This window comes from Neolamprologus brichardi, chromosome 10 (assembly GCF_056152115.1).
Source record: "Neolamprologus brichardi isolate AB-2024 chromosome 10, ASM5615211v1, whole genome shotgun sequence".
NCBI lineage: Eukaryota > Metazoa > Chordata > Actinopteri > Cichliformes > Cichlidae > Neolamprologus > Neolamprologus brichardi.
In genome coordinates, this window is record NC_142113.1 from 1,057,679 (window position 1) to 1,070,599 (window position 12,921).

A 12,921-nucleotide genomic window follows, 5' to 3' on the forward strand; every position below is an offset into this window, starting at 1 on the left:
ATTTATTGTGAAGCCACGTCCTTCCTGCGGCCTGAGACAGCGTGTTGTCTCTTGTCGTCCCTGCTGATGACTTACAGCTCTGTAGTTTGGACCCTGCTGGTTCACTGCTGTCACATGAATTGTTCTCACTATAAAAATCAAGTGCATTTCAATGTTAATGCACCTCGCACAGACAAAGTCGTCCAGAGCTGTACGTCTTTGTGACATCAGGAAATTAGATTAAAGACTGTAAAGCTGCAAAGATTCATAGTCAGCGAGTGAGCTGCTCGGTTAATCACTCGTGCTCAGGGGGACGGAGGTGAGAGGAGCACTTTTCTCTTTTCTTTTTTTCAGGGGACAAAAACATGAAAGTTTTCCATGAACATGTTCAGAAAGACGAACATCTACATCGCTGACATCTTTGAGCCACGTGCAGCTGTTTCCATGCCAAGCTGTGGCACATATATGTAACGTTGATGACTTTTGCTCTGATGATGCCAAAGCACTGCAGGAAAATATTTTAAGGATTGCAGCAGCAACACTTACTCAAAGGACAAACTTGTTTTGAGCAATAATATCGATTGTGGAATAAACTCTTCATCCTGTGATAAATGACTTCATTAGAGCAAACATGAATCCTGTCACAAGTTGAACTGTTGGCTGGTGAATGATCAACAGTGTCTTTTAGCAACAGATGGGAGACACAAATGATGCTGACAGTCAGGAGCATCTCCTGCTGTCGGCCCAGCTCTGTGTTCGTGTGGCACAAAGCAGAGAGCAGCACTGCTGCCTTTTAAACGCCCGTCGTCAGCGAGTCGGGTAATTGCTTCATATGCTGCACTTGAGTCCATTACAGAGAGGCTGAGTGACAGGATGAGCCCGTCATCACACTGTGACTCATCCGGTCCAAAAGCGATCGAGCCCACAGACAGCCTGGATGTGCTGCTGGTGATGATGATGATGATGATGACGTGTATGTGCCAGTTGCCAATTAAAATGTTGACTTTGGGGAGAAGGAAAATGAATAGTGACAAGTGTAGAAAGTGTGCTGTCAGAGAGTTCACTGACATCAAACACAGACGCCAGAACAACAGGTGTCAGTGACAGACGCACTAACTACAGTCGCAAAACAGCTGTGTTGAAATCACCAGTGTTGGTCAAGTTACTTGAAAAAAGTAATCAGTTACTAATTACCAATTACTTCCCCCAAAAAGTAATCCCGTTACTTTACTGATTTCTTATTTTCAAAAGTAATTAATTACTTAGTTACTTAGTTACTTTTTAAAAACACGATTTACAACCTGAATAGGTGATAAAGCGATAGATCTTTCAGCCCAATTCTACTTTTTCTGCATAATCATACAAAATGTAATCAAATGGAAAAGTCTCTTTTTAAAACTTGTTTTATTAGTTTTAATCTTTTAACTTTATGCATCAAGCAAACATTTAATTATCTGCAACATTCTCTGACTGGAAGAAATTAGTTTAACATTTAAACCTATTTTCTGCACATTCCAGCACATAAAATAAAATATTTTGTGTGTTTACACTCAGTCTTTCAAATAGATGCAAGTAAAACACAGCAGAAAATAAATAAAGTCAAAGACTAGCGGTCCTGTTGCTCTATTTTCACCTGTAAAGCAGGAGTGGGGTAGGCGGAGGGTTACCCTGGTGCAGGTGTGCAGCGGTCAGTGGAAGAATCCGCGAGTTTCTCTGTGAGTTTCCCATTACGTCGTAGCTACTCGGTGCTTGTTTGGAAGTTTAGGGGTTTTTTTCGCTGTAAAAAGAAGTTTTCTTCCCACGCACAACGGACACTAATGTTTTTGTCACTTTTTATGGAACCAAACTCAAAGTAAGGTCAGTACTTCCACGCTTTAAACGCTGCACGCTCATACTCTCTCTGCACTCGATATATGATCCATTGTTGATCTGCACACAGCTGTTGTCACGAACGTCGCACTCGCTTACGTCACTGTCATGAGACATTCTCGCAAAAAGTCACGGTTTTAGTAACGCAGTAACGCAGCGTTCCTACGGGAAAGTAACGGTAATCTAATTACTGTTTTTGCAATAGTAATCCCTTACTTTACTCGTTACTTGTAACACGTTACTGCCCATCTCTGGAAATCACTCCTGTTAATTTCTACTTTTACAAAGGAGGTGAAATCACAGATTTTTTAAATACACAAACATAAAGACAACTATACTTTGAATCATCAGTGTAACTGGCCACGTGATTGGGTAACGAGAGTCGCTGTTGTGTCTCTGTGTTCTCGCGCTGCTGTAAGGTTTGTTTGTTATGGGACGGGTTCAAATCCTCTCTCTGCGTGGTCTTCCTGTGCCTGCAGAGATTTTCTGCCCCGATACAAAGATGTGCATCCGATGCTAACTGATGATTCAACATTGTCCTTCAGTGTGATGTGGATGCTTCTGCCTTTATGTGTTACACCAGGTATCCCTGGAACACTAGTTGGATGGGGGGGCATTAAACCTGGAGTGGGTAACACGGTTTTAGTGTCATGTGAATAAACATAGACAAACATTGTGGGAGGGAACCGGTCTCCTACAGCTCTGACTGGAGACTTTGGCCAATCACAGGCTTTGTTTTCCACTCCAGCTCAGGTGAGTGACAGTTCACCGTGAAAGGTGAGAGTCAAGTTATGCAAAAATGAAGCTCAGAAATCTTTTTTAGCTTATGACACGTGGACCACCGAGGGAAGAGCTGCGGCTATTTTCTATTTTACATTTCCTTTTGCACATTCTTGCCTTCTGCTCATTAAACTAATCACATTTGGTTTACAGGGCCTGGAAAGTACTGTTGCACATGTGAACAGGTGTGGTGTGTCTCAACAAAAGGCTGTGCAACCTTTAAAGTACCCACACACGACGTAACTTGAATCACTGGTGATCAGGGCTGAAGACTACAAGTTAAATGAGGGAGTTAAAAAGACGTTACCTCCTCGTTTTTGCTTGAGCCCAGGCTGAACAACGACTGCAATCCTACCAGTCAAGTGCTTGTTTGTCACAAAGGCGGAGCATGGACCGTGGTGTAATCACTCTGCTCCATCTGTGGAGCTGCGTGCAAGCAGGCAGCATCTCTGATGGGAAAGTAACCTCAAAGTGCAACTTGACTCTTATCGACGAGCTCTCACAGACGTGGAAAAGTAACACCGGCAGGAGAAAATGGAAACATAGCTCTGTGTTTTTTATAGAACAGATTGAACTCTACATCTGCCTTTCATGACAGATTTTAGAGCAAATACTGAGCCGACTCGTCTAAATGAAGCTTTTAAAATGTGGAAATGGTGCTGAGGGAGAGGTTTGAGGACTTGGAATAATATAGGAAATGTGTGCAACTCCTGCAGGTCCCTGCAACAGTAGATGTGCGAGCACTTTGAATAGGATGATTAGCAGGATTTGGAGCATGTTGGTTCTGATGATCTGAAAAGTGAACAGCTGCCTAATAGAGGCGGCTTCTTAAATCAAGAAGTGAATGTAAAGTGTTGAGCTGGTATTAAAGCAGCCAGTTCTCCCCTGACATTAAACCATTGCTCTTATTTTCTCGGGCTGACGGGCGGCGCAGCATCCTGCCGCGGCAGACGGTGAAATGATGGATCTCTCACAGATGTGCAGACTCTGAATGGGAAAGAGAGGTTTGTTAATGGCACAGTGGCTGGGCGGGAATGACTTCCCACTTGGGCTGCGTGTCGGGTACACCTGCTCCAAAATGCGGTCACCTCGCGACAGCGTCATCACCTCCTTGAGTCAGCGTCAGCAGCAGCTGCCTGGCCCTCAGCTTTGGGGGCGGAGCTCTACGGCGAACATTGAGGGTGGCTGTTTGTCACAGTTACATTTAAATGAGTCTGGAGTTCACATCGATTTCTAAACCACAGGTGCGCAGAGAGTGGCGTGTGTCATCTTCGATGGGCACTCGCTGGTTCTGTGGAGATGGAGGAGAACGTCTTTTTTTATGCTTGGAAGGGCGGGGCTCATTTCCCTCATGCAAATGAGCCTGCAGGCGAAAGGGGAAGGCAACTGCTATTGGAAGGCTGACAGTGGTGTGTGGAAAATGTTGTGTGACTGGCACTGAGACGAGTACAGTCCCCCAGTGTGTGCCACAGGAGGGAGAGAGGGAGCCAGCCAGAAAAGGGGTGTGTGGAGGTGGGGGGAGGGGGGATTTCCTTTTCATAAGAGCTGTGGTGTTGGAGGGGTTCGCTTGAAATTGATGTCACCGTGAGCCCTGACGCAAAACTTCTAGCTCACACAGCAGGATGGACACACACACGAGCACAAGTTTACAAAGACTTTGATGCTGTAAGTCAGTAATAATCCCACTGTGAGTGTGAGTGGGCAGCGAGCAGCCCGAGTGTGTGGTCATGTTGTCTGCTGGGACGTGTGGATGACTGAGGTCTGGCTTTTAAAACAGAAATGAACACGGAGGCAAAGACAGGCCCTCCAAATCAGGTGCGAGGACACTACCAGCCACTTAGCATCCCAGAGCTTCCTGTAGCGCTACCATCCTCCATCCTCCAGCTCTGCAAGTTACGTAAGTTTCAGATATAAATACACTTTTTCTTCTGCTGTGACAGAAGAGGCCAGCTGTGAGCAGGGACAGAATTGGAGCACCCTGTTCCTTTTATAGTTTGTGCCCAACGAGGTCCCAGTCCAGTGCCTGTGATCTCCAGCAGCAGACCCACTTCAGAGTCCACATACTGCGGGGAGGTCGTGCTGCAACCTCACAAGGAAGCGATGGACGTCAAATCTGGAACGCCGTTTCCTTGCTAGCAATCATTTGGCTGATTCTTCCCCAGATGACGATGAATTTTTGAAACTTCTTGGAAAACGTCTTCTGTTCCCATAAGCATCAACTCCAAACCGGCTGTAAAGCCCTGTAAACAGTAATGTTTCTCAGGCAGGCCGATGATGACGTGTCAACCATTAAGATATCAGTTAGAGGGTGAAAGAGAGTTTAATTGGCCAACAGGCGGGGATGCTCGCCACGTTATGTAAGAGCATCATTGCTGTTTTGGGGCAAAAGACAATTTTCCAGGAAGTCCAAGTGTTAATGGGGCTGTTAAATGATTTGCAAAATAATGTTTTAGTGCACTAAGGATCGCCGCCACTCTTATCTGAAGGGAGTGAATGTGAGTGTTTTGCTTTGTCACAAGAAAAGGTGCATTAATGTGTTGCTGCTGCAGGTTTATGTGTGTTAACCTTAAATAGTTTTGCATCAGCTGCAAAATCAGATGCTTTATACCACAAAGATGCTACATTTATTATTTATTCTTGTGTTCTCCCTTTAAATGTGCTTTCTCCTCCTGTGTGAGTTCAAGCCTGCATCTGAAACCTTCCTTTCAAGCATTCAGCCTCATCCTGAGGACTCAAGGTTGTTTCTCAGTAGCAGCGCAGCGACGTCAGAAGGACGCTCCAGCCAAGTCTCCTCTAGAGACTCTGGCACATCGAGGACGAAGAAGCCAGCTGTCACGTTTGTTCTGCTCAGCTGTTATTGTGAAAAGACGCCGCAGCCATCGAGCTTCGCTGTGGTCAAATGATTTCTTTCACTGTTTCATTTGCATTTTTATCTTGCAAATAAAGTGAATAAAACCACAGCTGTGTTTCAGAGCGGTTTCTGTGTCATTTAGTCCGCTTAGCTGCAGCATGTAGAAAATGTTGCTCATTCATAACTTTGTCTCACAGTTAAGTGAGAAAATGAAACCGCAGCACATTCAGGTTATCTCCTGTCTCATCATTCTCGCAGTAACTAATATCCATATAAACACACTTTAATTTGTTACTCCTGCTTCTATTTCTGTTAATTATTTCCAAACTTTGCTGACAAAGCTGTTAGTTGGAGCTGCAGGCAATTCCAAAAAAGGAGACAAAAGAAAAGAAAAATAATTTAAAGGCGTGAAACAGAAACTTTGGAGATTAACCTGCACATGTTTCACTCCTCATGAGCCCGGAGCGCAGCGCAGACATGTCTTTAAGCTTCAGTCTTTCTGAGAAGCTAATGACTGCATCTACGTGCTCACTGCGCAGCGGGCTCAGAGCTGCATCCGGGCTGAGCTCCCTTCACCTCAAGTCTTCGGCTCTATGTGCACTTGTCTCTCTCACGCAGCAGTTTTGTGCTGTGCTTTCAAACCTGCGCTTTGAACAAGTTCAACTCCACATGATGAGCAGCTGAAGTTTAGGCAAAACAATAAAACAATAATAAAAAAGACAAACCCCTACAAGGAGCAGCAACCATGACAGAGTATGTACAAGTTATTAACCCGCATTACACCACACGGAGCACGGCTCCTATTTCAAGGGGATATGTCTGAGGTGGCTGCGGGCGGGCGGAGGGAGGGAGGGAGGGGGGGTCTGCGCTCAGGTACACGCAGCCAATGAGGGCAGGAGGGAGTGCCCACAACAACCGAGAGGCGGTCCGCGTCGGCACAGACACAGCACACCTTCAGATGGGGATGAAGTAGCAGCGGCAGCCGAGCGACACAGAAAGAGCAGCGTCTGAACCGCGGAGGTTTTCTTCACTAGGGGGGGGGACAGGTGACCGCTCCCGCGTCCTTCGGTGGAAATACAGCTGGTACACCTCCCAGGCACGCGCACCCTCCGATTCCCACATTAGATGTGACTGAGCTCCGTTTCTGTCTGATCGTCTGAGCCCGGCACCAACATGGAAAATGCGCACACTAAATCTGCGACTGAAGTTTTAGACAACTTCGGTGTGAACGAGAACACCGGGCTGACTCTGGAACAGGTCAAAGCCCACCTGGAGAAATATGGACCGAACGGTGAGTAGCTCAATCAATCATTTCCCTCTTAAATGTGCGGCTCGTGGCTGCTGCGTGTTGTGATGTACATCGATTCATTTCCCAGGAAATCCCTGAGCAGCCGTTATGTTTCAAGCTGAGGCGGATCGTGCGCGTAAAAAACAGCCCGGTCCCCTCAGGCGCGCAGTCAGTGGAAATGTCAGAGGCACGTTCACTGATGCACATGTGTGGAAACACCTCGCAGCACATAGAAGGAAAGGTGCAAGTCTGACCGATCCAGCTGTGTTTGAGTGAGTCCCCCTCCCCGAGGTCGCCTCGCGTCGGGTCTGAAGTCATGTCAAGCTCAGTGAGCAGACGGACAGCGCGCTCGTATCTCAGCAAAGACAAAAAAGGTCCACTGACCAAATACCGACACAGTGCGCAGCTGTGAGGACGGACATCCTCGGCTGTCCTGCAGAGCTCGGCTCTGGGGCTGTGCTGTGAACAATCACACTGGAAATCTTGAACAACCTGTTTTCACTTTCAACAGTTGTTCTTACAGCGCCTCTACTTTGCAGTTCAAATTACAGATAACAGAGTAGCTGGGTCACGTCATGTAACAGAGTGACATGCTGGACCGGGCCCGGGTTGCCAGGTCTGCTGATCATGAGGCAAGCCCGTCCAGGTCGACCTGATCGCGTACACGCACCGACACATACTGGTGTTTGCGTGGTTGTGTGTGGAGTTTGGGCCTGACACCGACGCACCTATCGCTCCTGTCATTTGCATGTGCTGCCAAGCTGTCGAGCAGAGCGCGCATTGTGCCCGGCGAACAGAAGCCCTTTTGTTGCAGCCAGCCGACTCTACCCAGGGGCTGTGATGACTTCATGGAAAAAAGCAACGTCTTGCTACAGATAACATCTCTTTCGCTTTGAGCTGTGAACTTCCTGCCCTGTGTGAGCGCGCTGCAGAGAAACACTGGAGGGAGGGAATACCCCCCCTTTTTTTTTTCCAGTTTTGGGGGCTACCTGCAAAAGGGTTGTCACGTGCTTTTTCCCAAGTCCAAACTGTTGAAAAGCAGGAGAGTTGACGGGTCTGTTGACTACTTCAGTGCGAGTCCCTGCACAGTGATGTACGGCTGCTGAACTGTTGCTTCCCCTCTGCTCACAAACCACAGACTTTGTAGATGAAGCAAGGGCCTCATGTGCGCCTTGGTGTTTGTTCCAGGCTATGCTCGCGGCTGGTATGATTACCGTGCCTCCACTGACATGTGTGCACTGTCTGGTTAGCAGGGGACCCCAAACATGCTCCAGTATGCGTCTGAGCTCAGCGTTTGCCTCGGTTTGGAGGCAGATAGGACGCAAGCTGCTGTCCAAGTGTCGCTCCAGCTGTCTGTAAGGAGGCGCGACACGCTGGGAAGATTACAGGATCTGTTTGACTCAGAGATGACACCGTCGTGGGCCTGGTGGGGCTTCTTCTCGCACTGCCTCTGCTGATTGAGCTGAGACTGTGTCCTGCACTATTATGTCATAATTTGGAGGTCACAAATAAAGGGAAACCACCATGAGGTTAAATATCGGCCTAGTATGAGATTTTTCCCCTGATTGTGGTGTCGATGGCAACAAGTTCAAACCTTACTGATATTTACATCATCTTTTTTGTAACTTGTTGCTGAAACGTAAATACAGGTGAGCTTCCTATCAGCACTCGCGCTCTGTTGGAACATTAGCTCCGCTCCCACATATGGAGACAGCCTTTACACAGCAGTCTGCTGCAGAAAGGAGGCAGCTGGCCTTTTATTCACACCTCCCGTTTACGGTCTAGCAGCAGCTCGGTTATTTGCAACTCCATTCACAGAGACGCACACTACAGGCATCCAGCTAAATGACTGTTGAGAGCTACAAGCACCTCAATTTATGAGACAGTTTATCACTTTCATCATTGTGAAGCAGTTGGTTGTGATGCAGCAGGAGAGGAAGTCTGTCTGTGTGTGGGTGCACACTCGTGGTGCTCAGTGAGTGTGTGCTGCACTCGTTGTTAGGAAGAGTCAGAAAAACGACACGTTTGCTCTCTAAACTTTCTTTGTTTAAAAAAACGACATTTTAAAGACACTGGAATGAATGAACTCACATCATCTTCTTCTTAGGAAGTGAACATATTAAATGATGTTTAAATTGAGAAGGACTCTCACTCGGAGCATGTTAAATAATGAGATTTCATTCACATCCTCCTGTTTTGGAACAAAGGCCCCTTCTGTGACTAATTTACAGTGTGAGGCTTTTCTGTTTCCTTTCTTTATGGCTTCTGTTTTCTCAATTACGTTGCACAAGTGCAGAGCCTTCAGAGTAGCCTGCATGTGTTAAGATGTCACTCGACACTCCCTGGAGATAGTTGTGCAACATTTACAGGTTAAACAACTTGGCGTGACGTGTCATTGCGCCACCATTGCTTCGTGTCCAAAATGACATGCGTTTTCTGACTCGCAGATGGAAATGCTTCGAGTGGAGTCAAAGTGCCGGTGGCAGCAAAGCAAAAGTGTTCGATTGATAAACTGTCATGAATCCCACTGAACTTCTTCTCTTCTTTGAGTTGTTTGAATTAAAGCGTTTGAATCCTTTCACTGATGGAAGCTGCCTGTTGTTGTTATCTGAGCTGTTTCTTCAGTCTGCTTTCTGCCACACATAATAACTACAGCTTCCTCTGGTAGGATCTCGCTCTCACACAGGGCTGTTTCTCTTCCTGTTCTGCAGATCAACATAAAAGCTGCCTGACTTAATCTCTCCTCCATTTGAAATGTGAGAGACGCGCTGCTTCCTGCTCCTCCTCTCTACCGGCACACTCGCCATGGCGCTCTGCAGTGCGCGGCTCGATCACTGAAAAGTGTCCAGTTGAGACTTAAACTGCGGTAACAGTGTTGGTGTTGTGTGGGCTGAGAGAAGTTGTAGAGAAGTAATTTGAAGTCTTCGGGGTGTTGAGTCACTTCCCTGTTGTAGCGTCTCTGTGCGTGCCTGCCCAGCTGCCTTCACAGCGACTGTGATCCTGTTCTAGCTTGTCACTTGTCTCGGCTTCTTCCCTCCCACCTCTGCGTGTGTCACTCATCATCAAGCCCTTATGTTAACATGATATTGAGTCATGAGGCTCAGCACGGTCCGATCTACAGAGGAGATGCACGGAGTTTGTTCCAAAGTGTGGGCAGTGTGCAGAGCGTGTGCTGTAGCTGCCTTCAAATATACCACAAAGAGGTAAAGACAGTCGTTAAATAGCATTCAGAGACGTCCAAGAGCAGCGTGGGTTACGGATAATCAGCTGCATGTCAATTACTGATCATTAGTGGCTGGAACACGAGAACCTAACGGTTGGATCAATGGTTAAATAACAGACTGAATCTAAAAGATGGCAGCAGTCTGAAAGGTGAAGCCAATGGCCAGCAGGGGGCGCCTCCTCTGGTTTGGATGCTGAATCTTGTGATCTGAGTAAACACTTTCCTGATGAGTTTGTGATTCTAATCGTTAGTTTCAAGTTTAGTGCCGCAGAACGTTCATTTAGAAAATCATTCGTGTTCTAAGTAAAACGTGATGAAGCTGAGTGTGCACATGCAACGAGCGTCCTTGCTTTTTGTGTTCATTCCACCCACTGACTGTAGTAGCAGTTACAGTCACTGATTCTGCCCTTTACTAGCAACACTTTATGCACCCGTCCATCGAGCCAGCGTCTCAATCACTTATCTGTCCACATATTGTATATAATAAAGAAGAAAATGTCACCATAACCATGCTCAGCTTGCATGTGTGGAACTATCTGTGACAGGCCCACAATCCAAACACAAGGAGCTGTACGAAGGAAAGGGAAAAAGTGTTGTCTTCAGACAGACCTGCTTGTAGGAGCTGATTTTGGCCCTTTTTGAATACGATGGTTAAAACTACAGATCACTGGTTCTTAACCTGGGTTCGATTGAACCCTAGGGGTTCGGTGAGTTGGTCTCAGGGGTTCGGCAGAGCCTCCACCGTGACATGCACGGCTCATTTTGTGCACCAATAAAAAACATATCTATGTCTTGAATTTGAAAAAAATCATATTTTATTTTTCACTAAAGAGGGGTTCAGTGAATGCGCATATGAAACTGGTGGGGTTCGGTACCTCCAACAAGGTTAAGAACCACTGCTACAGATAATTTTAATAACCACACATTGTTGGAAGAGAATCGTGCATTTATAGCAGTTGTTTGGGGATCGTTTCAGCCGTCGAGAACAATCGTGGCCCTGTGATTATGAACTGTTAGCAGGTGGGTGTGATGGCAGCATCACAGACATGGCTGAGAAGGGGCTTTTACAACGTTAAGCATATATTTAAGCATTCACACAGCCTAGAGAAGTCGCTCAACTAGTTTCGGTGGCCTCCATTGCTTCAGGGTTCACATCAGTGAAGTTGTAATCTATCAGGCACATGATTGGACAGAAGTGGCGCTCTGGTTTCCAAACCTAGAAGAAACTCTATAAATACACAGATATTTCAGTCTGTCCGTTTGGGGATTGCTGACTATTTTCCACAGCGTCTTCGTTTGGCTGCCAGATGCCTGTTGAGATGTTCGAAAAATGGTTCTTTGCACAGCTGTGACCTTAAAGAGGAAACTCTGAGCCCTGACGAGATACGGGCTCTTTGCTAATCACCTCAAGCATGTCCTGCTCTGTTGACAGGCCCTCTTCCTTTTCCTCTATAAGTTGACAGCAGAGCTGATGATATTGAGTGGCAATATGTGGGGAAAAGCACTTTATTGGATGCTTGTTTAAACTTGTATCTGATGTAGAAAGAGCAGTATTCAGTGTACGTGGGGTGAACAGTTAGAGAGCAGCGTTCTTTACATTAAGGCCTAAATATAGATGTCGTATCTCTGGTCTTCATCAGCACTTTCACTCTTTCGTGGCTCAGTCGAGCATGGCGTGCAAATGATCGATGCAGTAAAATAAGCACTTGCATGCGTGCATTTAGAACGTGAGAATGATGCTACAGTTTGATTTCAGCATGCTCTATCTTGTGCAACAACCAAAGGGAAAAAACTCGCTCTCTTTTTCCCTGACCACAGCTTTGATGACATCACATACAGTGCAGCCAATGGACAGCTGCAGCGGCCGTTACCCTCAATCTCATGTCGTAACTGGCTCGAAAAGAGGAAAATCTCCACTTTGAAACTAAATTCAGTCTCTCGAACGACGCAGACTTTCAGAGAGAAGCTGCACAAAAGAGCCAATCTCCTTTCAGCTTTGACAGCTGATGGTATTTCTCCTCTGCGGGCTCAGCAGGGGAAGAATCACGACTATCAGTTAATCGATATCATCGCAGCTAATGCCAAATTGTATTGAGCAGATCATCTTACGTCCTTTTTGTCCCCACTGTGCATGTTAATATCATTTTCCTTCCACCAAAATGAAACCATTGTTCCAACTTATTTTGACAAAGTTTGTATAATGTGAACTGGGAAAACGTTAATGCTGTTCTTATTCTGCTGTTAGGGAATCTGGTCCTTTGTTGCTCAAGAAATCTTCACTTTTATAACTTTATATTTCAGGATTTTTCCTGAAATATTTCAGAGAACAGCAGAATTTAACTTTACAGAAACTGAGCTGTGCTTCCACTGATGTTTGAATGACTGCAGGCTAAAGGATTCAATACTTCAGAAATTGGTCCAATACTGTTTCAAATAACTGAATCAAATATGTGACACTGAGCCAATTTGGGTTGGCTCAAAATTTGACCAGATGTTGCCAGTTCCAGCAGCAGGAACCCCTCTCCTCTAGCTTTTTCTTTGTGTGTAATTTGCACTTCGGGGAAAAAGCCACATTTTGGGGTCACCAGTGAACATTTCTATGCTTCTCTCAAACTGAGTTGTTGTCACTTCAGAAGTCATCAGACTTTCCTCTAACTACACCGTCACCATTTCTGCAGGTCCAACACTCTACGACTACTTTCGCTGTTTGTGACTAAACAGCTGCTCCCCTCAGCTTTGTTGTGTGCTGCTAAATAGCATTAGCATGCTACACTAGAATCCTCGCGTTCTCGTTGGCGTTTAGCTCAAAGCACCACAGTTAGCTCAAAGCACCACAGTTAGCTCAAAGCACCACAGCTAGCTTAAAGCACCACAGCTAGCTTAAAGCACCACAGCTAGCTTAAAGCACCACAGTTAGCTTGGCTGTGTTGA

General features: G+C 46.1%; 1 protein-coding gene across 2 annotated transcripts in view; it reads left to right on the forward strand.

The window, feature by feature from the left end:
- The first annotated feature begins 6,432 nt into the window (after positions 1–6,432).
- atp2a3 (ATPase sarcoplasmic/endoplasmic reticulum Ca2+ transporting 3) overlaps positions 6,433–12,921 on the forward strand; it is a 41,855-nt gene continuing 35,366 nt past the window's right edge. For both annotated transcript variants that reach the window (XM_087847012.1, XM_087847011.1), the window contains exon 1: positions 6,433–6,770. In XM_087847012.1, coding sequence (XP_087703138.1) covers positions 6,653–6,770 — 118 coding nt within the window. In that variant the 5' untranslated portion in view covers positions 6,433–6,652. The remainder of the gene's footprint in view (positions 6,771–12,921) is intronic.